This window comes from Phoxinus phoxinus (genome assembly GCF_949152265.1).
Source record: "Phoxinus phoxinus genome assembly, chromosome: 15".
Taxonomy (NCBI): domain Eukaryota; kingdom Metazoa; phylum Chordata; class Actinopteri; order Cypriniformes; family Leuciscidae; genus Phoxinus; species Phoxinus phoxinus.
The window spans coordinates 22,361,173-22,387,218 of NC_136890.1; the positions used below are offsets into that span (position 1 = coordinate 22,361,173).

The window sequence follows — 26,046 nt, forward strand, 5'->3', positions numbered from 1 at the left end:
TCACACAGGTTTGGAACAACTGGAGGGTGAGATGAATGATGACAAAATGTTGAACTATCCCTTTACACTGCAGTGTTGTGGAACATGGTAGCTAGTCATTAGCTGGTTTACCATGTTGATGGCCCAAGACGATCTATCAGCTTGGACCTGCTAGAAACCACCTACCATGTTCCAAAATTAAGATAAAATTTCCAGCCAGGGATAGTGTTTACTCTTTCTGTGTGTTATGGTTTAAATATTGTTTGCTTTATGAAAGAATGATCATTGATCAATCAATATTCAGTGAATTTATTGTACAAATAGGAGTACTGCAAGCATTCAGTCTGGCAAGTGTCTCCATGGGTATGAGTAAAATACTATCATATAGAACCAAATCAAAATCAGAGAAACATACATACATGTTGTATACATAACGCTGATGAACAGGACTCATAACTGTTCCACTTTCCAGGAAAATCCTTTTTTAGTCCATGTGCAGGTTTATTTTAGCACTTAAAAGAACACTTGGTATTAAGACATAAAGAATGAGTCTACAAGGTATCAGATGAAAAGCATTCTGTTAAAGGCATTAAACACTTTTGTAATACTCTGTGATTTTTTTTTAAAAGCAGGGATGCTTGATTGTTGCCTCTTGACGACAAAGTCGTTATGGCAACGAATTACCAGACAAACCTTTGGTGGAAGATGGATGAAAGCAACAAAATTATATTTACACAGAAACGAGAGAGACAAAAATGGCAAATTCAGTGAAATGAGGCACTTCTCCAACAAAGGCGAGGATAAGTGACACCAAATTATCAGCCATTCTCTATGTTGATCTTAGTAGGTGTAGTGCTTTACCAAAACATCCACTGCATGTAGAACTACAGCTTACTGGTCAAATAGCTGTTGTACACTAGGGAAGAGGAAATATGTATGAGTAGTTCAGAGATTAATTCAAGATTGGGGCTGAATGTTACCTATTCTACAACTGAAGGTTTCACATTGGTGGGATACTGGATAATGCATCAGCACCTTCATCTCTGCTCAAATGTTTTGTACAAACAAAAATCAAGGCTTAAGGTTCTCATGAAGCACAACTGACAAATATCAGCATACCAAACACACCTTTGCTGCAGGCAATGTCAAACAAATTTCAGAGGGCATCTCAAAAGCTTAACTTGAGTAAACATTCTTCTGCTTACAACAACAGAGCCAGAATAACCTTAGAAGAAGCTGCTTCAAACCTTTTCATCCAAAATAACGATTGCACAGAGAAATAAATAATATTAAAATCTTGATCTTTGTCTTTGTCTCAGGTAAGTGAGGCTACTATAACAGGGGTTTTACGTGCCCATAATGTGCCTTTTAAAAGTGTTATTTACAAAGTGAAATGAGACACAAACTGGCCTGCCCTTTGAAAGGACAATCAATAAAGTGCAATAAAAAAGATCCAGTACAATAAAAGGGGCTTCAGTTGGAAGGTTGGATAAGGCAAAAAAAGAAAAAGAGAAAGTCACTAAGCTTTGGTTGTTAACAAAACAAATCAATTTCCATAAAGCGCGTGTAAAGCACAAAGGTAAGCTGTGTACAGAAAAACTTGCTTCTGGGTCCGTTTGTGGTCCGGAGCTGGTTTCTGGAGACAATCTACTAATGCACAGAATCAAGAAGCAGATGGAGAGAGGGCAATGGGAGTTGTTGGAGAGGGAATGGTATTGGTCAGATTATAGGGAATTGTTGGAGAGGGAATGGTATTGGCCAGATTATAGGTTGAATTCGGGAAGGTACCCTGAGAGGGCTGTACATTGAGGAAAGGGGGCCTAGTGGTGGGTGTTTGGGGGGATGTATCCGCTGTGGCTGGGGAGTCCAAGCTGACTTCATCCCCTTCCTCCGAGTCCCATACTTCACTCTGCAGGTAGTCTGCGAAGAGGGCTTTAGCTCGCTGCAGAATACGCCCGAGGTTGTGGCGACGGACCAGGCGGTCAAAGTGCATGGCCAGCTCATTGTAATCTAGACTGTTTTTGACAATGTGGTCACGGTGCTCTAGCAGGATAGAAAGGCAAAGGAAAAGCATGAAGGGATTCCCTTTCCCAAACTCTTGCGGAGGGGGAAGCGAGCAGGGTTTAATTCCGCCTCCTTCTGGTTTGTTTGTGTTTGGAGAGGATAAGCCAGACCCAGTGGGTCTGCATGGCGAGGGGAGATTGCTGGAGAATGCTTTGGGCAAAGACGGGGACTTGCTGAAAGATAAAATTGGCGAAGAGAGAAGTGAACGATTGTAACCCTGCGATGGAGACGCCAGTAAAGATTTCCCTGCGACCACTGATGGGGACTGAGACCCAGTTCCGTTTATTACAGCTTGTGAGGATGTGAACCCTCCAGAAGGTTTATCAGGAGACTCGGCTTTGTCCCCACTAGAGGAAGAGGATGTGCATTTTGACAGGGCATCAGGAGATGCTGTTCTCCAACTGGTCGCAGAATTAGATGCTTCCAGTGACTGATTGGAGCTACTTTTCCAGTTTGGTGGACAGGAAGGTAGAGATGATGCTGGGGAAGCTGCCTGACCATTGGGAGAGTCTCTCTGTCCTGGAGATGACGGCGTATGATTACCGATAAGAGGTTCCTTTTCTCCGGGGTCGTCCTCACTTTCCTCTGTGGACTGGCGGACTGAGAATTGCAACGTAGAGTGTGCAGACTGAAACTGTACGGGAGATAACGTGGGATCGGAGCATTCGTTCTCATTCATTTCAAAGCTGTCCTCGTTGCGGCCACTATAATACTTGAATTCCCCAAAACTCGCCTGTTTTTCAAATGAACGAGTCGGAGCTGTGACATCATTATTGACCATCTCATCTACACCGTACTCTCCTTCGCCTTCCTTCCGAGGCCCCTTCTCTTCTTCTACGACAAGGGAACGTCCTCCATCTGCCTCCTCTCGAGACGGTCTTAGCATGTGACGTCTCCTCTGCCTTTCTGTCAGCTTTTCTTCCATCTCCTCCATGTCCACATTCTGATGAACATTCTGTGAGCCGTTGGGCTGATCTGCCTCAAGCGCTGGCCCCAGAAGCTCCACCTCTGTCTCAGGTGGATCAGGTGGCAAGGAGCTCCAGGTGACCTCCAGCATTCGCAGGGCATCATCAAAAGCAAATTCACGTTTTAGCTCCAAAAGCAGCCAGCGGTAACAAAAAAACAGATCGTCAGCACCTGTCGAGACTAGGTAGGCATAAAACTCCGGGTCTGAATACTGCAGAAGCAATTTGAGATGCTGGAACTTAATGGACATGAGTTGTCCATCAGGGCGGAAGTTGCCTTCAAGACGTTTCATAATGCCACAGAAGCAGATAAAGGCGTGAGCTTCGTTGTCCATGACGGCGAGGATTGGCGACGCAATGTCGCTCATGCCTTGGCAATAAGACACCTGTGAAAACAAATGAGGAAAGTTCATATTCCAGAGAAGTAAAGGTACATCCTAGTGTCATCCAGTGTTAATTTCCTTGACGAATAATTTTCGTCATTATTTTCGTCAACAATTTTTTTTTTAAATGACGACAATGTTTCGAATAAAAACTAGACGAAAATGTTACAGAGGGACGATTGGGGAAGAGATCCATTCAGAACTAATTTGCATTTGTGGTAGATGCGCACAATTGAACTGTAAAGTGCTGATCTACCCGACGGGACAGGAGTTGGCATGCGCTTGATGCCGGTCTCATAAATATAAAATAAATGTAAACATCTGAAAGAGAGCTTATTTCGGTATGTTTTTCTGTGCGCACACACAAACACACACCCGACCCGAAGCGTGCAGCCCTGCACATAGACAGCTATACAGTGCGCGAGAACTGAATTGAGCACTCTTTCGCGTCTGAATGGACAAATACACACAACATTATGTCTAAATGTCCGTTTTGGAGAGTATTCACGTAAACACAGTCGGTTATATCTTTACAGAACGTACAGTGGTGAGAATCTGCACAACTAAAAATTATTCATATTAACAGGTTAATAGAGGTTTTCTATGGGAATATATAATGGGTTTGGAAATTTTAGAGAAATTCTAAATTAATGCATTACAATTTAACTAAAGCCATTCGATTGTAGTTGACTAAATCGACTGTAGATTTAGTCGACTAAAATCTTATTGTATTTCGTCGACTAAAACTAGACTTAAACTAAAACAATTCAGATGATTAAAACTAAATGGAATTTTAGTCAAAAGACTATGACTAAAATTTGCTGTCAAAATTAACACTGATGTCATCAAAGGGTTGACATATGTTTACCTGTGGGTGTGTAATAGCAAAGGTGGTAAGGAGGTCGGTCAAGGCGGTGAGATGTGGGCTGTCCTCTGAGCCCGCATAGTAAGGATGTGCTCGGTCCGTTCGAAGAACATCTTTCAGAACGTTTCCGCGAATGAACTCCAGATCCTCTGAGCTGGCCCGTGCCGTCCATTCACTCTTCAGCTGGTCGTACTCTCTCGTCTTTCTCTTCATGTAATCCATTCTCTCCTGCCCTGTCAGACCATCTGGGTACACATTAAGGAGGTATCGCCAAACAACCTGTCACAAAAATACAGAGATGGACGAGAAAAAGTCAGCTAAAATGCAAATTAGACTGCTATGGAACTTAATAGACATGAGTTGTCTGTCAGGGAAGAAGTTGCCCCTCAAGATGTTTATACTGTTAAGTCCGAAGACGTATTGCTGTTTTTTTTTCTTTCCCTGTGTGTGGGGATGTTTGCGTGATACGCCATATGCCGACGTGGAAGAGATTATGTTGTTGGCGTGTTGTCTGAGAGTGTTGCAGTGGTGTAGTTTGCTTGTGATTCATGATTTGTAAATTGTGTATATTATTTCGCTTGCTACTTTTGTAAAGTGTCCTTATTTTGACTTTTGTCCCTAGTGTTTCCATCCGTCGTAGTATTAATTTCGTTTAGTTATTGTGGTAGTTGTGTTGCCCTTTTTCTGTAAATATTGTACATACCGGTACATAATTTTTCCTTAAATACTGAAGAGGTAGGGTGCCATTTTTATTTTCGTATATATCTTTTCTCCTGTGTTTGGGATTGCCAGGGAGTTGGGTAAGACCACTGTATTTGATTGTATTTATTTTACAGGGTTTATTTAGTTGTAATTAGGTTTAGTCAGTGCCCGTTTTGTTTATTGTTTTGGACTTGCCCAACCCTGAAGAAACGGTTGAAACAGGTTTTCAGAACATTTTATTTAAGTTTACCTCCCTGGTCGTAAGAATACTCACAACACACATGCATATATTATATATAATATATCAAATGTATTTTTTTCTAGCTCTGAATACACATTATGGAGCTTTTAAATAAATAAATTACAAAAACTAATACAAATGGCTACATTAACTCAGTTTGTATTCAAAGCTGGAAAACGTTTTTGCCAATGTTTGTCAAGGTATTTAAGTTAAGATCACTGTATCTCACAATGATCCCATTCTCACTCTCTCATGGTGGATTAGTTAAATAATGGTAAAGCAGTTTGGTTACCTTGCGTAAGGATGGCTCAACCCCACCATGATATATACGAAGTCTGAGTTCTTCTGGCCGGGTCAGTTGACCTTGGCTGTTCAGGTAACAGTGGAATTCAACGTCATTTAAGGGAGGCTTGAATGGTTTCACCTCCTCCCCATAGGACCAACTCAAGGCCTGCTGCACACGCGATAGAGTGCGACCCACCTGAATATAGTGGAATAGGTAAATGTTCAGAATTTATATATATTTCTAGTTTCATCTATGATATTAGTTGAAAGATAGATAGATAGATAGATAGAAATAAACATTTCGAAAACATTAAATATCTGGAATAAGATTAATTAGTTATCAGTGGCCATGTACACACAACAGCTAAATTGTCAATTCAACTTTTGTTGTTTAGTCCTGTTCTGTATACAGTCAATAATTTATGGGAAAAACAACCGAATTGTACAAATGAATTATCTACTGAAAAATTCAGGTAGTGACAACCGCATTTACAAAATTCTAAGCAGAACAGAACCAGAGATCAGTATCAGAGATGTGTCTCTTCTGTATGTGCAAGAAAATCACAGGGAAAAAGGAAGGAGCCTTGACTCATTAATGTTGCCAGATCTTGATAGAAAAATCCGCTAAACAAAAACAAGCACAAAATAAACCTGAATAAATCCAAATGTTTTATACTATATTGAGACACGCTCCTGCCCCCTTTATTAACTCCATAAACTGGATGGCTTTATGAGCCAAGCCCAAACAAGCAGCCTATCGACGGTGGTTTGGTTAAAACATAAGTGAGTCTTTGTTCACTGAAATATTACTTTAGTCAAAAATTGTGAATACCAAATGCGCGAGATGCCAGACCGTTGCTATGGTTACCAATGTGTCAATCATCGCTATTTTCAGAAATGAGTTATGTTCCATACACGCACACAAAACTATAATTTTTAGGGGATTCACTACCGTATTTAAATGCGGTTGTCACTCCTGAAACTTTACAGTGTGTACAAGGCCAGTGAAATGCAGAAAATGTTCCCTCTATTTTTTATTTATTAAATAAACCAACACAAAGCTGTTTCTTACAAGAGCAAAGGAGCTTTTGCCTTCAAGAACTCCTGAAATATCTAATGCCTTCCATTGTTTGGAACAAATTGCCATGAATTACAGTATAAATGCAGCAGACTGTGAACCTGACTGAACGCATTGGACACTGGCTGGTAAAACAGCTGGCTGACAGGGGTAAGCACATCATGAGTAACCTGGGACAGCAGCGACTGTGTGAAGGGAAGTGCAGCAGACGTCAATGACCTCTTCTCTCCCTGCAACTGATCTGAGCCAATCACATCCTTAGGGCTTATTATGTCCCAATCCTCCAAAACAGGACCTTGGGAAGAATATAAGAAAACAAAACATTAAAAAAAAACACCATTTAAAACTGGATTAGTCTTATTTAAAGGTCAATGCAGAATGTTTGTCAAATAATTCCAGTGTCCAATAAAGACACAATGTAGACTCTATAAAATAATGTACTGAAAATATAAAAAAAATTTTAAGAAAATACACTCAATTACAAAACAATCACTTGAATTCTCCCCCTTAAAAAATATTTTGATATCTTTTTGTTTCAGGAAATGCACTCAGTCAACAATACATATATAGAAACAGTATAATCATTTGAATGGAAGAGAAATCATCCAAAAAATGATTTATTAATAGTTATTTTTTTATTGATTGATTTATGGATAATGATTTGTTAATTCAGAGATCTCATAAAGGAAGATAGAGCAGTCACAGATTTTCAGGATCTACTGAGATTGACAGACATTCAATACCCTCCACACAGGAGAGTTCACTCACTGTCCTCTGATGGTTTGATGTCCATCTTTAGCTGGAGGAAAGGCTTTGCTGCACTGACAAACGCGGCATCTAAATCCCAGTCAGACAACAGAGACACGTAGACCTCCACACCCCCGCGATCACGGGACAGGTAGCTAATCCCAAAGTTGCGTTTCCTGCAGGAAACCGAAGAAAATAAGACTCCATCTATGTTTGCTGCAATTAATGTATCATTGCTATTAAATAACCATACAAAATTGGCTTATAAATTGTTTAAATAGATCTAAATCAGAATTATCACAAAAATAAATATATTTTGTAATTTCACACGCACCCATTCAGCTCAAAGGCTCGTATCAGGATATGTTGCAACACCTCTAATGAGGTTATTTGAGGATCTACAGCAAAGGACCGGAACTCCACCGGTAACACCCCTTCATACTTCTGCAAACAGACAGAAAACAGAAAGCGTGGAGTAGAAGAATGATTTTAGAACGACAAAGAAAATGGGTTACATTCCCTATTTATTCTACATAAAAACATTTTGTCATCTTAATCACTCTATCCTCTGAAATGCAAATCATCTAATCAGGTGACATTGTTTACTCAGGTGGAGTCTCTGTCGATGTTGCAACCAACTGTGGGAAACTGACTCTGGCTGTACAGATTACTTTGAACTTTACACACATGTGCTAAAACACCTCGAGCGCAGCACTACAAGGTCATCTGTCCCAAGCAAAACACACTGCAGCACATCTGTCAAGGTTCACACAAAACCTAAATTAATTTACTATTCAAAACTTTGTAACTTAGGCTAGGTTGTCGTCTGATACCACTGACTCTTGAGTACTGGGACAAAATGGTATACGAAACTTATCTCATAGAATAAATTAAATTGTATCAAATATTTCATAAATATTCGCTGGTGCATCTTCAGCTTCTTCTATTTTCTCCCAAAATGTGTTTAACATTGTTATAGTATTATTTATATACTTTTACAATATTTAGTAATATTTGTAATCATTTTATTTTTATAACTGTTTCCCTGATAGTTTTAGTTAGCCTATTTGCTGTGCTTTTGTCATTTGTATTAGTTTTTTTATATTTAGCTTTAATTGACTTAATGACTTTAACGGCGTAAACATTTATTTCATTAAAGGGATAGTTTAAGACAGTTGACCAGACAGTTGATGGACCCCATTGACTTCCATAGTAGGAAAAAAAGATACTATGGAAGTCAATGGGGTCCATCAACTCTCTGGTCACCAACATTCTTCAAAATATCTTCTTTTGTGTTCAACAGAAGAAAGAAACTCATACAGGTTTGAAACAACTTGAGGGTGAGTAAATGATGACAGAATTTTCATTTTTGGGTGAACTATCCCTTTAAGTTTTTTCAGCAACATTTCGATTTCAATTACCTTAAACAAATAACTTTAATAAACAATAGCAACACTGACTCATTAAAGATCAACACTGTCAAAAACAAAAGTAATGTGTCATAAATCAAAAATCTAGCATTCACTTCCATGGCATGAACAAATGAATTGAGGCTACATGGTTGTTTCAGACTGATAACTGATTTGACACTCCATATATTACTGACACAGAACATCTTGAAAGTACTGACATAATTACCATAATTAGCATTTCATACTCATACATACATTAAATACAATTGCATTTTCTTTTCTTTTCTGGCGTTGACAACTACTAAAAGAACCATCTCAAGTGTGTGTGTGTGTGTGTGTGTGTGTGTGTGTGTGTGTGTGTGTGTGTGTGTGTGTGTGTGTTTACAAATTGTGTGACAGAGTTGATCGACTTTTTAAAAAAGTGGAAGATAAAAAAAATGGTAGATCATGTTTATTTTTAATATTGTGTCTGAAGAATCGGTGACATGGCAGTGTAGCTCTTTGATTAACTGCAAGTTCACTGTGATTAAAATTAAATTCACTGACCTAAATTCTTATGTCCAAAGAGACTTCTTAAAGAAACAGGCCTGCAAAACCCCTCTGTTAAGTTCCATTAAATCATTTATGGAGGTTCTCTAAGGCCTGCATCTGCATACATTTCTTTTCGTATTCATTAAAACAGACTGTACCAGAGAAATTACTGAAAAACAAGCGAGAGAATTACATGGCAGGTTGATCATGTGACACTCATTATGACTGTAACATAGTATGACAACGACTAAATTGTATGATTTATATGCATTTGTTGAACAATTATGTGACACGAACAACAAAAGATGACTAGGCTATAACATTAAATTGTATGATAAATATATTTCTAAAAAAATATTGATATATAGATTAAAACAACATGTTTATTACACATCTTCTGCAAACGAATGATTATGATGAGGTCATGATGTGTAAACAACAAAGATGACAGCGAAGTAAAAGCGATGAACGTGAAGATAGGGCTGAATAAAAGCTCTACGACAGACGCAGACAATTGTCTGACTGCTGGCCTGGCTGGACTACGTGGAATGCTGTGTGTTGTTGTGTTTCCATCCCGCTGTGTTGCGGTGTGTGTGTGTGTGTGTGATTGGGGTTTCTACCTGCCGCTCGGTCCCCAAAATTTCTCACCTTGACTTTGACACGAACTACCCCCCTCTCCTCCTCAGCCGACATGGTGGGTAGTCCGTTTTGGGGTGTCCCGTTCAAAGATGCGTAATCGTCATCCAGATTAAAAACTGAAAGTAAAATAACAATGGATGGAGGTAGCCGTTTCTCTTACAGCTTCAAGTACATTGAAAATTCCGTTAACAAGAGACGTAAAACAACCAGTCTCTTGGTGACATGTTTCAAAATAAAAGCCCCGCTACACGACGAAAAAAGCTTTCGTGTATTAAAAAATAACGTGTACATGTATTTTAATATATAATTACAAAGGGGAATCAGTGCTTCGTCCACTTCGTCAACAATCATTACATAAGAGGACATTATTTTCGCTACTTATATATAGCGAAGACTGTCTCCGTGACATGGGACTAGTTTCAAACAACAGGATATGACGCCTCATAGCATTACATCATTGGATTCATGAGGGAAGGAATGATCCATGTGCGACAACAACAAAAAAACCCAGAGCCATAGAGAGAAATGGCTCTGAAAAAAACTAAAGATTTATGTTTGGACAGATGTAGTCATTTTGCCGATAAAAAAAGACAATGTTCAAAGCTATCGTTTTCAAATAATTCCTAAATTCAACGATGCCAGATATTTTAAAGCTACCGGTATATGCTAATTAACATAGCAGTCAAATACATATATAATAAAGGAAAATGTAAATAATAAACTTGTTTGAGTATACATTATTGTATCATCTTAGAAATTTCATCATCCATAGCACACATGCAAAAGATATGCCTCATATTTATGCCGTGACCCGGATTCGAACCGGGGTTGCTGCGGCCACAACGCAGAGTACTAACCACTATACGATCACGGCGAGCTACTGGGCAGCTGTGCTGCGACGACAGATTTAGACAATACAATCACACACCTCTGTATGTTTATAATGTTTGTTTTTATACATCTTGTACTATTCTATCACGGAGAAGCTACTTAGCAGCTCGTCGATGATCTCGAATTCAGATCATATAATTTTACACTATACCGGTCAAACGTTTGAAATCATTAAGAAGTTTTACTGGTTTTGAAATAAGTATTTTATAAGCTCACCAAGCATTTCAATTTATACATTGATACTTTTTTCCAGGATTCCGAATATAAAATTCAAAAGAACAACATTTATTTGATAAAAAATCTTAAATATAACATTACAAATGTCTATAGGCTACTGTCACTTTTGGTCTTTTTAAATTTCCTGTTTTCAACTTTTTGATAATAACAAGAAATGCTTTTTAATCACCAAATAATCATGATGATCATGATAACATTTCTAAAGAGGTCGTTGGACAGACGTTGTATTGTGGTTGAAAATGAAAATCGGGTTGACGTCAGAAGGGTGATTCTCTGCCCTTCAAGTCCCCCAAACTTACTTCAAAGATTTTCAATTGAAGGAAATCACAAAATGCATTTTAACGCTGTCAATTGATAGAACCAGGTGCCTACATTACCCATCATTACATTGAATATCAAACAAATAAAAAGTGCTATTAATACCAAAATGTTGCTGCTAATATAATCATATGTTGGTCTACTTTAACTAAAAAAAAAAAAAAAAAAATATATATATATATATATATATATATATATATATATATATATATATATATATATATATATATATATATATGAAAGTGCAATATTTATACACGTCCTCCAGTTTGTTTTCAACCCCGTCACGCCATACTATTTACCCCCCTATAAAAATAATGGATCAATCCCTGTGGCATCACATCCAGGAAGTGACATCACACAAGTCTCTTAAAGAACATGCTGTAAAGAAAGGCAAGTGTTAGTATCTTTTCTTACCTATATTTCATGTTTTTCACTGTCAGATTAAGATTGTCAGGCTCAACATTTCAACTCTGTTGTATGACCAAATGATAGTAAACAACGGTTTAAGAAGAATTTAATAATAGTTTTGCAAAACATTACAATTTTACGATGTCCTAAATGCCATGTGATGCTACTGTCTTAGCTAAGTATGGAGTTACAGATACTGTTAGCCTTCTAACAGTTTTTCTTTAAAAATTTAAGCTGCAAATGATTGGAACACTTTACAATATTCAATTGAATTCAACTGAAACTATTTGCACATTACCATTTAGTCTTGTGGATTATACTATTATTTTACTGCTATTCCTCTTGCACTGCCACTTTATGTTTTTAAACAATCTACCTTTTAACTTCTAATTAATTTTAAATGTCTTCTATATGTATGATTGTGTATTTGAACGTTTGTATGCTGTGTGTAACTTTGTCGCCTTGCACCTTCCGCCTTATCTTGGCCAGGTCTTGGTTGCAAATGAGAACTTGTTCTCAACTGACTAACCTGGTTAAATAAAGGTGAAAAAAAAAGAGCCAAAAACTTCAACCCCGTCACATTATTATTATTATGACAGGGTTGAATGTTTGACACTTCTTTCTTAGTAGATTACTCAATTGTAGACTTGTTGTATTGTGATGTGAACTGTCAGAAATAATCATGATATTTTATGTTCAATATTTTTAGACATCCCAATGGCAAAAACAGAAGCAGAAAGGCAAAGACTGTACAGAGAAAGAAGAGATGCAGACGCAGACAGACGGGAAGCATATCTCAAGAGTGAGCGTGAAAGGTGGAAAAGGGACACAGAGTCAGGGAAAAAGAAAAAAATAGCCAATCTGGATGACGGAGCTAAACGACAAAGGCGAAAGATGTGGAGGGATGCTAAAAAAAAACAGAGGAAGATGAAAGCTTTGATGAATAGCAACCACCCAAAACACCAGAGGTCACCACGAACGCCAACTTTAATGAAATACAATTTTATTGAATCTGCTATTAATTTTACAGGTAAGAAATCCATACTATATTGAAATAATGATCATCACTTCAACCCTGTTATCATTTTCAACCCCATAATGCTGAGTTCAACCCTGTTATTTGATAGTTTTTATTAATATTTCCGTGATAAGACAAATTAAGTCAATGTTTGTTTTGCTGTGTGCAGAATTTACAGGACAGTCGGACAAAAATATGAAAGCCTGATTAAATCCTAATATTAATGCATATTTTGTGATAAGATAAGACCAATGTTAGATACAGTTTTCATGACCTGATTTGGTATTCAAATGGTGAGTATTTAAAAATAAAATTCTACATGCAATAAATGATATCAATCAAGGGACATCTCATTGAAAAGCTTCTATAAGAATTTACTTGAAAATCTTTTTAAATCATATTTAAACAGGGTTCAAGTGGTTTGTGATGGGGTTGAACTCCAAAAAACACTTAATATCGGTTAGAATTTCATGCCTGAGGTGGGAAAATGTATTTTCTTAAACTATTTAAGGTATATATATATATATATATATATATATATAAAAGGTATGACCCAAAAGACACCCATCTCAGAGAATCACTCAGAAACCAAAATCAGCCTGGTTCTGATGTCAACCCAATTTTCATTTCCAACCAAAATGCAACCCCTGCAATTAATCCCCTGACTCAGACAGAAATATAGTGGAGTAAAAGTACGATATTTGTCTTTCAAATGTAGTGGAGTTAAAGTAAAAAAGTTTCCAGAAAAATGTATACTCAAAAAGTGTACTTACATGTACTTTGTCACTGTCCACCTCTGCAGTTAAGCCACATAAAGAGACCAATGTGCTAAAAATAAAAGTTGAAGTTTCAATCAGTTGACAAGAGTTTGAAACAGACATTGCCTGCAACAGAAATAACAAAATAGATGCACTGGTTTTAAAAACTGACCCAATTCATTATATAATACAAGAATAAAGATTGTAAATATACCCCCTTCAAAAATAAATAAAAATTAATATAAAAAAAAAAAGTTTGACTATTACTGTTTTTGATCAAATAAGCACTGCCTCAGTTGGCATTATGAGACTTAAAAGATTTGTAATTTTGGGGTTACATGTTTCATCCCTGAAAGATAAGAATGAGTGCCATCAAAACATTAATACAAAGCCTTTTATTTGATTTGATAACTTGTAGAGCAAGTACATACAAAAAGATGCCATATTTCTTGTTCCTGGAAAACTGAATTTAGCAGCATAGCTATTCAGATTTAAATGCAAGCAAACAATGTTCTGATTGTACAGAAGCTTAGTCCAAAGCCATAAACAGCAAAGGCCTACAAGGTCAAAAATAACAACAGCATTTGGTTTAACCCTCCAGGAGCTTCCATATATGTAAATACAGCTGTCAATTAAAAAACAAAAATGATTTATCTAGCAATAAAAAGCTGTGGAGGCTGTTATTATTTGTGCATGTTTAAACTTTGAGTCTAGGCTATATTATTACCTTCCCCACACTACAGTAAGTAACATTACAACACCAAATATGAGGCTATTTGACCTAATCATACATGTAATCAGACCTATTGTATTTGTAACTCATTGTGCATTTTCGGCCAGCGGCTCAATACTTTGGCCTACCAGAAAAAAAAAGTCTGGGTACCACAGGTGTAGCATATTTCATCCTTCCTGTTATCATGATTCATGTCAATACAAACATCGCTCGGTTGCAACTACAAAACTTATGACACACAGGATTAATCTACAAAACCAAACAGAACTGAGAACTGTAAACCACTTAATATTTAACTATGTTTAGTAATATGTAAATGCAATTGCATCAAATGCAAAAAAAGTTAGAGGTAAAAACATAAGGAGAAATTAATCGACAAGCCTTTGTCTTTTACTGTCCAAGGCTTGAGAACATGGAGATGAATTGTAACCTAACATCCAGCAGATGGCCCTGTTGCATGTGAAGTTTGCGTAAAAAGTGCCACGTCTCCAATGCCATAGAGACAAACACACCCCTCATTCCACTCAGTTCATATTTGCACACCTTTGGTGGTTTTAACGAATATGGGCCATCTCCTCCAAGAAGGGCGTCTTCATGCAGCCGGTGCAGAGTTGGTCCATCCAGAGGGGGGCTTCGTGCTGCAGGGGTGTTCGGCGTGGGTAAAAGGTGTAAGAGAGGTCGTAGTTCAGTAGGCAGCTGATCGAGGCCATGTAGAGGTCTGAGAAACGGCACAGGCGGCGGGAAAAGTAAGTGGGGTTGTGGCAGGTACGGAATATGCTGCCAAAGTGAGGGTTGAAGAGGTTCTTGGTGACTGCCCTATAATAAATAAAAAATGAAGACAAGTTATAAAGGCTATAGTTAATAAGTTAATGAATGTATTGTCTGCTAAATGCATAAGTCTTTTTGTCTTGCTTCACTCACCGTAGCTCCTCTCTCTCTTTCAGCCACTCCTGCAGAACCTTCTTTGACTCAGGATCCCGATACATCTAAAAAAAAAAAAAAGAAAAAAAAAAAAAAAAAAGAGGAAAAATAAAATAAGTTGTCCAAAAATGTATTTCTCTCCAAATGAATTGAGACTTTAAGGTGATACAAAAGAGAGCATAGACTTTCATTGTATAGTTATGCAAGTAAATAAATAAATAATATACACTAACCATTCAAAAGTTTAGTGGTCAGTAAGATTTTCTTAAGAAATTTATATTTTGATTTAGCAAGGATGTATTAAACCATTCAAAAATGACAGAAGACTTTAGTAATGTTACAAAAATATATACATTTCAAATAAATGCTGTTCTTTTGAACTTTCTATTCATCAAATAATCCTGAAACAATGCATCTCAGTTTCCACAATATATGTAATAAAAAATTAAAAGCAGTAATGTTTTCAACAATATTAATACATTTTTCTTGAGCACCAAATTAGAATATTTCTGAAACATTCAGTTTTGCCATTACAGGAATAAATTACATTTAAAATATATTCAAATAGAAAACTTATTTAAAACTGCAATATTTCACAACATATTTTGATCAAATAAATGCATTGAGCATAAAAGACTATACTAAATATTACCAATCCAAACAAATACACACACTAATATATATATATATATATATATATATATATTAATAATATTGGTTTAATATTTAAAATATATATATTTTTAACTGTAAAAAAAACATTTCAAACAGATGCTGATTTTTTGACACTTATGAAGTTCGTAAAACAGAATCCTAACATTAATCTCAAACTGAATTTTATTATACACAAAGGTGGAAGATTCTTTACTAACAGAATCTTCTTCTGCCTTTTTCACATGCGAGACTCTTCTCATTGTATTATATTAAATATTGCATCATTAACTCTTATGACCTCTGCTGCACAAGCACAGGAAAAGCTCTTCATTAATGTACTGATAATGTGAATGTTGCTTCAGGACATAGATGCTAAAGTAGCAGTGTCTGTTTAAATGTTACATTCCCTTTCATTCACAACTGAAACATTTTATGCAAACATTTCAGTGGCTCGAATTTGAGTAGCACAATTTAAAACAATCATCATCCAAACCTTGACAGAATATGCGGTCAAATGCATTGTGGATTATGTAAATGGAGCAACCGATCACACCAAGCTTTTCTTACATAGACAATCTGACTGTGGCTATGAACACTCGGAACAATCAATCCAGACCAATATTAAGCTAATGGACCTCTGCCAAACCTACCAGGTCAGTCATATTCCATCATATGAGGAATACAAGCACATGTAATGCAGACCTGTTTATTTTGCTCTCATTAAATTGTTCTTTAGAAACTTGCTTGCATACAGAATACATTTTTTTAAGTTTGAAAAAAAGTTTGTATACATTTATTAGCAATGAATATTTGTCTATGCTAAAGTTCAGAGGCATAGTGCTAACCTGCATGCGCTCCAGCAGTCCGGTGAGTGCCTGCAACCACGTGAGACTTTGAGCGTACTGCTCTGTGTTCACCACCTTCGTCTCCACCTCAAGTTCAGGCACGATCGCTCCCGTCCTCCACCCATGACGCAGCATCAGGTCCTAAAATGCCAGGACAGGATGCTTATTTTGAGTCCATTTCAAGAACCTTTTTACAAATCAGTCACTGTTTGATCCTGGAATCTAATGACTATAAAAACTGCAGAGCATGACTTACTGCCACTTTTGTTGGAAACACCAAGCACTTTCAAGCAGTAAAAACAAAAGGAAGACATTTGCGCAACAAACGTGCACAATGTATTCAAACAAACTCACCGCCAAGTCACTGTACAGATGATCTCCAAAATAAAAAACCTTGGATCCCCGCCATCCTGTTAGCTTCAGAAAGTCTACAAGGTTTCCCTAAAACAAAGCAAAACAAAGGCAGTTTTGTTAGCCAGCTGCTAACATTGTGATTGATGTACAGGTTCTCTTCCCAATACTCATTCGAGTTTCTGGAAGCTACGCGTCAACAGACATTTCATTGGTTTTGTATTGCAGGAACGGTTTGCTCTTAGGTTTCTGCCAGAGAACTTTCCCAATTTAAGATGGTTTTTATATGCTTCTTCTACTTTATCTTGCATGAGGGTGTATCTATATAGTCAGACTAAGCCTCAGTGTTCTGGTCAGCAAAGTCTGTTTGTACATGCCTCTCACCACTAAACTGTGTTAAAGTGATTTTCCATTGAGACTGAATTTGACCTCGTCACCTTCTTTTCCACTTTTTCCAAATGAAAGAGCCAAATGAAGTGGATAAATCATTCTACAATTAACAGAGAGTCAATGCAGAGCTGGTAGGATTTGGGTTATTCTCACAGGGACAGGAAAAACGTGAAAAGTTTAGAGAAAAGTTAACCATGTACAATTTAAAATAACATGCTCTTGCAAGTCGAGGACATACAAGTAGGCCAAATGTCTCAGTAATTCTGAACAATTTCCCCAGATGAATTCATAATCCCTGATTTAATCCAGATTTACAGAAGAGTCAGCATAAATGTAGCAATGAAAGCTTCTCAGAAAAGAGTTCTTTCTGTATTGCTCATAATCATCTTACCAGAATAAACAGACTGAATGCAGTACAAAACAAATCTGCGTTACCTGCTTATAGATCTGTCCCTTATTCAAACTCTTGATCCTATCCCACTGCAAGTCTCCATTGCAGTCCAAACGTCTAAATGGTCTGGAAAATTGAGAGAGATGGAGATATTTTCAAATCAATGTGGTGGGTAATTCAGGACAAAACGAAAACACTCATGTTGCAGAAAACAAAAGTGAATGGGAATCAATATACTGCCATTAAAAAAAGTTTGAGGTCAGTAATATTTTTATTCAGCAAGGACACAATAAATTGATCAAAAGTAACAGTAAAGACATTAATAATGTTACAAAATATTTCTATTTGAAATAAATTACTATTCATCAAAACTTTCTATTCATCAAAGAATCCTGAAAAAAGTATCATGTCATGAAACGCCTCTCCCAAAGGGCACATTGAAACATTTTAGGGTAGAAATCTGCTTTGTGAATGGAAATTATCTAATTTACAGTCAGACTTACTTATTGCAGTCATTAAAAAAATGAGGCTTGTCAGCTTGAACAATGACAACGTCAAAGAATTCCCTCCAGTCCTTTCCAACCATGTACCTCATGCCTTTATCACTGATTAAAAAAAAAACACACAAAAAACACAATTACTTAACATTTCAAAAATGATAAATATATAAGCTGATGTTCAAATTCATGACTTTGTTCAAATGATTTGGGACACAAAAAAATAAGTGGTGATTTTTTTTTTACAAATGGTAAGGAGCTTCACTTTGAGGTCTCTTGTTAATGTATCTGTTGAATATGATGCATCAATATGAAACTCACACAAAGCTGAAGGGACTGTTGGTAATAAGGAAAAGTTTCTTCCCCTGACTGGCCAGCCGGTGCAACACAGCATATGTCTCGTCTCCTCTGAGAATGTATTTCTCTGGGGACCGAATAAGCAAGGAAAAGGGGTCACAACAGGCAGAAAGTGAGGAATAAAAAAAGGGTCTTTTAAAACCCAGCCTTTTCTATACTAACTAAAACCAAATCAGTAATGTCTACAGACTATGATAAATGTCATCCAGAATCTTATCAGATCTGTTTTTCCTGTTTGCCTAAAAAGTGTTTATACTGCAATGGAACATCTGTGATAAGGATAAAACAAGCATTAAAAAATAAAGATTATATTGGGCTAGCCCAGTAGAACTGCTCGCTTCAAATCCCATTCTCCAGAGAGGCCCGATTATGCAACAGTTTGCTCTGAAAACAAAAGACTGCTCTCCACCTACACACACACACACGCACTACACAGACTGGGTCTGAGAGGGTCAACTTCAAGTCTGGTTTTCATTTGCTCCAGCTTACAATAACATGATCTCTTCTTGGCTAAAGAAATTTAAAGCAAGTCTTTAACTGAGATTTTAAGACACTTTTGAGCCAAGTTATATTCAAACATCCGGGTAATGCACATAGTCAATATTTGTATACTCACCAAGATCTTGCATGATCCATTTGTACATGTAACCCTTGATATGCACCATTCCAATTGCATCCTGCAAATACAGATTTTGTATTTAACAAACATTTTTGTGGTCAAGTGCTTGAAGCAAAACACTTTCTATTCTCTTTTCTCCCCTTTGTTGGAAAAATATATTTTAAAATGGCTCTTTCAAAAGCTTTACTTCAATCCACTGCCAGGTTTCCGGTTCCCCCTGACATCTTACGCACACGCCTTTGCGAGAACAGAACAATCTGTTCTACCAGCGTGGACAGAAGTCAACTCAAAAAGCTGCGCTTGAAAGATAAACAAGTGAGGCGTGCTGATGCTTTACTTCCTGACAAGCAATGCGTTAATGAGGCTAAAACACTAATTGCAAAATAACTTATTTGATTCATGTTGACACCATGGTGGGTATGAAAGAAACAAGGTTTTAGCCATTTACTGCTTGGCCAAGATTTTTTATTTTCTGCTAGTCAGTGAGAGCTCAAGTATAAAGGGGTGGAGAGTGCGGCTGAAAAGCAGAAGTGAAACACAAGACTACATTCTGCAAGTAAACTGACCCATTACAGCAGAAAAAAACAAAGCCGCTCTGTAACCCAATTCAGGACCACCGTGATCAAGTCTGAATGAAAACAAATCAGTCAGCGGCACCCTAACCACAGGCAGAAGAAAGAATCCGCTCAGCTTGAGGACAGAGTTTACAAAACAACAGACAAGAAACAGCTCTCTCGGTTTTAAATCACAAAAGCAGTTTGTAAACTATTCCCACAGTCTGTAAAAACAGGTTGGCTTTTTTGTGCAAATTCCCTAACGCGCTTACAGACGTCAGGAAGACAAAAGTAGTTGGATCAGAATTCACGGAGGGCATATTGACTTCACACTTACGGAGACATCTTTGTAGAGGTGCACAGGGTCGTACTCGATGTCGTTTGAGATGAAGTAATCGTTCGCAGCCGCCAAAAGAGTCATCTCAGGGATGGAGAAAACATCCATAAACTGTTTCATTTTGGGACCCTGGAACAAATAACAATGAGTCAGATGCATTTTAAAACAGTGATGAATAAGCAATGTTTTTTTTCATATTTATACTTAAATGATATGCCTACTGAGAGGAGCTGGAAATAGTGATATTCTACTTCGAGGAAATTGTAGCACATATATTTTAAATATTACATACATTACAAAAACTTCCTGAGCCAAGAATTTGCATGATCATATCAGTCTGGGGTTTTTTTTAACAAACATCATAGCTTGTACAATTCATAATATTATTAAACATAATATTATAATATGCATAATGTTATAATAATTTTATTTAATAATAAATAAAAATAATACGTTTTATTATTTGTGTCTTCCCTACAGTCCTTGACCTCATCAGAACCACTGCTCTAACGAGTTACTCATACAGATTTGTGAACCACTTTGAACGAGTTACAACAGACTCCAAATAATAATTTGTCTATAATTATTTATATATAATATGTCTGACTTGTGAACAAGTTTTACAGAATCCAAGAGCAATATTTAGTCAATTAAGCTTTTCACAACAGAGAATAACAAGGAAATGTTAATTCATCATTGACTTTTCCCAGTCTGGAAAACACCATTTTATAAATCCCTGATATATTTTTGTTTCCCATGACCATGGAAACCCTGCAGACAAGAACATGCCTGATAACTATCTGATTCAGAAAATGACTGATGTTTTTGTTGTAGATATACAGCGTACTGCTGCCACGTACTCATGGTAGCTGGACACACAAAATCAGATCTGGGCTCCTAACAGGGTGGCATAACTTTACCCCCACTAACCTCTTAGTAATGAGGCACAAAAATGTAAGCATGCAAATATTGCTATGTCAACATCTGCCCTCTCGAGTGTAAAACTGACCGATTAGGGTTGTAACGGTACACAAAACTGACGGTTCAGTACATACCTCGGTTGTGAAGTCATGGTTCGGTATGGTACAACATAAATTAATTATAATTTTTTTTTAAACCGTGGTTTACATCCTGGTTTTCTCAGGAGGTCTCCCATCCAGGTACTGACCAGTGACCAGGCTCAACCCTGCTTGGCTTCAGTGGGCAACCAGATATGGCTGCTGCTGATGTGCTCTAGCAAACTAACAAGCTGTGGACACTTAATGACTTGCCTTAGGTAAATGACGTAATGCTACGTGGGATATTGTGTACAGGCTGTTTACTGATGTCTTTCCACCGTGGAAACACTGATTGAGCGATTACATGAAAATACGTTTCAGTAAGTTGCACTGTATCTTTTAACATTCCTTCAGATGTTCATTCATGTTTATTAGGAAGAGATGATTGCGTTCACTCACGCTGCTGCTTAAACTGAGGCGCCTATACAGTGATCTGTCACTACCGCCACATTAAGAAGCATCAAAATGGCATTTATTGTATGATTACGTGATGAAATGGACATAATTAGAAAAATTACACTGTTTCTTATCGAAAGTAACAAAACGCAGAGCTTATTGCGATTATTGGTGGTTAGGCTACAACGCTCTTGTACACACAAGACACAAAAAATTTGCGGGACAAATATGTGTACCGTTACACATTACTAAATGTCAAGGAAGAAAAATTTTTTTGTGACTAGGTAAAGTGAGGTCAACCTCAACAATCGGTTAGGGCTGGGCCGGGGCAGCAGGAGGCGTTCGGTACGCCATGAGAGTATCGCGATACGTACCGTGGGTAGCGTTTCGTAGTTTTTCAATTTAGTTTGAATATCGTTACACCCCTATGACTGATGAAATGAGAACGCATATTAAATGTAGTGGGACTATCACCTTGCCATAGAATCCACTGACTTGGTTGAGGGGAATATGATTTGAACCTCCATAAAGTTTCATGACCTCTTCATCAGGGACAGGCTTCAGACCCCTGCGTATAGAATAAATACAAAACCGTGAATTACATAACACAATTCTCTACACAAACTCACAGACTGAATTGATCAAATGAGGGTCAGTTTACCTATAAACGGTGCCTAACTGGATGTAATGGAAGGCATCAATTTTCATGAGAAGTCCCTGTGGCATTGAAATAAAAATAAAAGATGAATTCATATAATAGTAAGATAATGAAAAAATGCTGCAAAAACGCAAACCATGAATGTTTAACGCACCTTTTGGATGTCGTAGTGAAGCCCCCGCGTTGCAAAGTTGGGAATATAGTCGTACTTACTGATTCCCTCAGGGTACTAGTGAAAGAAAGGCACAAAAACAAAAATCTCAAACATGCCAACCTTTAACCTCCCACCCCCGTGACTCCACATGATCCCTCAGACAGATCACCATCATTAGAACAATTAAACAAAACAGAACCTCACAGGAATCCGAGGAGCCGAGCCAAAATCCCAGGATACATGCGTTTAGGACTGTTCACACAGAACGCATTTTTGCATTCAACTGCACTGCTTTTCGATTGTGGTCTATGCAAATGTGCACTAGACAGACGTGTTTTGACTGTTGCACACACATCTTTTGATCATCCGTCAGCCAACGTTGAGAATCTCTCAGCTTAGTTTTTGCGGTGTTACGCATCGTCGGCACTAGTCAGACTGTTGTCTCAAGTCGTGATTACAAGCTTGTTGCATTCAAGTGCTTTGTTGTCAGAAAGAACAAGAATCATGGAGTACACCAGGTTTATTCTTGCCTATTTATTGAGAAAGTCTTAAGCCAAAATGATATTTAGCATCCCATTAACTGACAATTATATAAACATTCACCACACTATAGTCAGCTTGCTAACGGATTCTGGAATTTCGGTCAAATACAATCTATTTTCGCTGTGTATAAAACATACAAAACGCTTCAAATATTTATTTATATTGTAAATATGCACTACTTCAATGACAAGTATAGCTGTTGTTGAAAAAACGAATTAAGAATAGCTCTCCATTCTCCCCTCCACCATGTTTAAAGTTTATGGCACACCCATCCCAGGAAATTGGGTATCAAAATTATCCATGAACTTCCCAGTGGTAAATACGAATTAAAAGATCGTTCATGTCCAATTTTTAAATAGGATACTAGTATTTACGATAGCATTATTTATGACCCTGCGTCTCACGTTTTAAACACAAAATCGTATAAAATTTCACAGAAAACACGTTTCTACAATCCAATGAACTGATTTTCTATGTAAACGTGGTAGAATAACTTTGGTGCTCAAGTCTTTTGCAACAATTTACTGCACTTAAGTTAAAAATTAAACTTTTTAAAAAAACGAGTCTTGCATTTTTTTTTATTAAAATAACGTTACGTTACCCTGCATCTCGAGTTTTTCGTTCATTGTCTTTCTATGTAAACATGCACTATGCTAGACGTGTTTGACAATTGTGCTCGCCTCGTTTTGCAGCGCTCAAGTTAAAAGAAATTACCGGTAACATTACGCGTTTTTTTAAATGTCCATGCGTCCCGCGTTTTTAAACGCAAAAGCGCGTTCTGTTTGAATGCCTAAATTGTTTGTTTTGTATGTATGCGTTTTACCTCATAATAACTCTAACGTTAGGTATTTACACTTATTTTGTTCAATAACATGAAACATGCAAAACAACAGGTTTATGGCTATGAAGTTGTGTCTTTCTCGGACCTTGCAGTGCTGAACGAGAAACTCTCGCGCCTTGTTGTAGATCATCTCGTCCAGCGCGCTGGAATAGAGAGCTAGCGTGTAATCGTAGTCAAAGCCGTAGATGTCCACCTCTTCCAGATCCACCTCATTGTTGGCATAGATAGTGGAAGGGTTCAGAAGATTGCACACTCCGGGAGGAATCAAATCTGTGAAGAGGAAAGGAAACTTGAAGTTTATTATCATGCTTTTAAATAAGTATATTTTTAAAATATTGTTTCTTCTGTCAATAAACAAGGCGCAAAAATAAAAAAAACTCTAGTAGGTCTCGACTAACACCTGAAATAGTTGTGAATAGAAAACGTCGAGCACGCATTGGACATGCGAATGGCAGTTGGCAGTTGTTTACTAAATGTAAGTTACAGAGGCCAGCGCCTCTTCGGGACGGGGGAAAGTGGACAAATACGTGTTTGGCATGAGCAGAGATTACAGAACATCACATATGAGAACTCAAATTAAACCAACATACCGTGCACAAGCCGTTTCATCTCATTGTATCTCGCCCATAAGTACGTTTTATTGTTGATCTGCGGGGCCGTGGACGAGAAAGCCCTGCCAGCTTTGGTTAAAGATTCTTCGCCTCTATTTTTGCCCACGATTTGGTGTCTGTGCGATGTGACTGCAGCTGCAACGGGGTTATGATTAACATCAGCTGCCACATGTTTCGTCGGTCCACAGTTGTGCCCGTCTTTGCAGCACTTCTGTCCGTTCATTGTTGAACCAGCCGAGGCGAAGCTTCTACATGCAAAAGCTGGAATATTCAATCCTGTGCAGAGCGCAACTCCAGAACTAGAGCTTTTTTGCCACATTGTATGGCTTAAAGTGCCTATTTTTTTGCAAGCCATGTCTAAACAATGCTAACGAAGTTGTTTACTTCTTTCATTCGTACTTGCTTCTGCGGGGAACTGATACAGGCTTGCTGATGGCATCGCTGGTCGGGCGCAAGCTGTTTTATTAACCAATCAAATGCTAGACTTGTAATGATTGACAGTTCATCGAACCAATAAGACCTGGATTTTTCTACGTCACTCTTCTATGGGTTGGTTCAGGAGGAGAACGTGTTTACATGCCAGTCCAACCAATTCGTTTTCTTCATGAAAATTTAGCAATATTTCATGCCTTATGATTGGTCAAACGACCTGGCAACTGCCTACATGTGCTACGTGACTGAATATGCTTAACAACAGTATTTGTTCCTACACTCTGGCATGCAAGTACATGATGTGACCAAAGCAGACTGGTTCTGCCTCAAAACCACAAGATATTTTTTTTTTAGCATTTGTGGTCTTGTTCTACGCTTAACGTGTATCGTTGCAGACTTCAGATGTGCGCTGCATCCTAAACACTAAAACAGGACGCATTTAACTAGGGTTTTGTGCAGTAACAAAAAATGCTGATGTAATTATCTCCTTTGACCATATGTCCGACTTATCCTACTTTCTTATCCTAGCAGATAGGCAAAATTGATTTTTATTTAGGAGCCCATCCGGAATGCACACATTTGTTTTCAAATTAGTCAATTTTAGGTGTTAGGAGCAAAGGCACGTTTTACACATTCGTTTGATCGATAAGTTGTCATAACTTATTTACTCGGCTAATCAGCAAAGACACATAAAATAAGGAGTGTAGAATGGCCAAAATATTGTATATTAGATATTAAATACTTTATGGCAGTTCTTGTCGGAAATAACTGTTGCATGTACTCAGATTCATACAGAATTAATTAGAGTATGTTTGGAATAGGGTGTGGCAGAGGCAACAGTTTCGCGAGAGCGAGTTTTGTCACTGTCCCAGAAAAAAATACTAACCAAACTTTCTCGAAACCTTCAAGTACTGTCAGTATCGTATTTCACTCCAAAATCTAAATGCAATACATTTATTTTTCCTTAAAGACTGAAATTTGTTTTTAGGACTGTTTAGTTTCCAGTTTTTTTCTCCCATCCAGTTAATCTGACCATATAAGCGGGAAAATTATATAAAACATAAAAAAAAAAAAAAAAAAAAACTACTGTTTTTTTTTTGTTTTGTTACTTTTTAAAACTATTGTAAGGTTTCATTAAAGCAACATATAGCCTATAAAGTAGATATATTTTCTTCAAATT

At 37.4% G+C, this 26,046-nt stretch overlaps 2 protein-coding genes across 3 annotated transcripts; both read right to left on the reverse strand.

Moving 5' to 3' along the window:
* Positions 1–272: 272 nt before the first annotated feature.
* On the reverse strand, positions 273–10,075 carry tbc1d25 (TBC1 domain family, member 25). Of its 2 annotated transcripts, XM_079636769.1 has the most exons (8): positions 9,901–10,066; positions 9,268–9,421; positions 7,644–7,753; positions 7,331–7,485; positions 6,733–6,857; positions 5,492–5,680; positions 4,260–4,535; positions 273–3,394 (listed from the first exon to the last, which is right to left on the reverse strand). In XM_079636769.1, exons 4-8 carry the CDS (start codon positions 7,353–7,355, stop codon positions 1,643–1,645), a joined length of 2,367 nt encoding a protein of 788 aa, XP_079492895.1. In that variant the 5' UTR covers positions 7,356–7,485; positions 7,644–7,753; positions 9,268–9,421; positions 9,901–10,066; the 3' UTR covers positions 273–1,642. The 2 variants fall into 2 exon arrangements, with proteins under 2 accessions (XP_079492895.1, XP_079492894.1); XM_079636768.1 differs by lacking the exon at positions 9,268–9,421 and having other exon boundaries at positions 9,901–10,075.
* A 3,829-nt stretch (positions 10,076–13,904) lies between these two features.
* Positions 13,905–24,981, reverse strand: nt5dc2 (5'-nucleotidase domain containing 2). Its single transcript, XM_079637270.1, has 14 exons — positions 24,414–24,981; positions 23,909–24,093; positions 22,440–22,514; positions 22,289–22,344; positions 22,102–22,195; positions 20,174–20,302; positions 19,280–19,340; positions 18,628–18,730; positions 18,313–18,414; positions 17,854–17,935; positions 17,032–17,118; positions 16,678–16,818; positions 15,179–15,243; positions 13,905–15,073 (listed from the first exon to the last, which is right to left on the reverse strand). Exons 1-14 carry the CDS (start codon positions 24,787–24,789, stop codon positions 14,812–14,814), a joined length of 1,818 nt encoding a protein of 605 aa, XP_079493396.1. The 5' UTR covers positions 24,790–24,981; the 3' UTR covers positions 13,905–14,811.
* Positions 24,982–26,046: the final 1,065 nt, after the last annotated feature.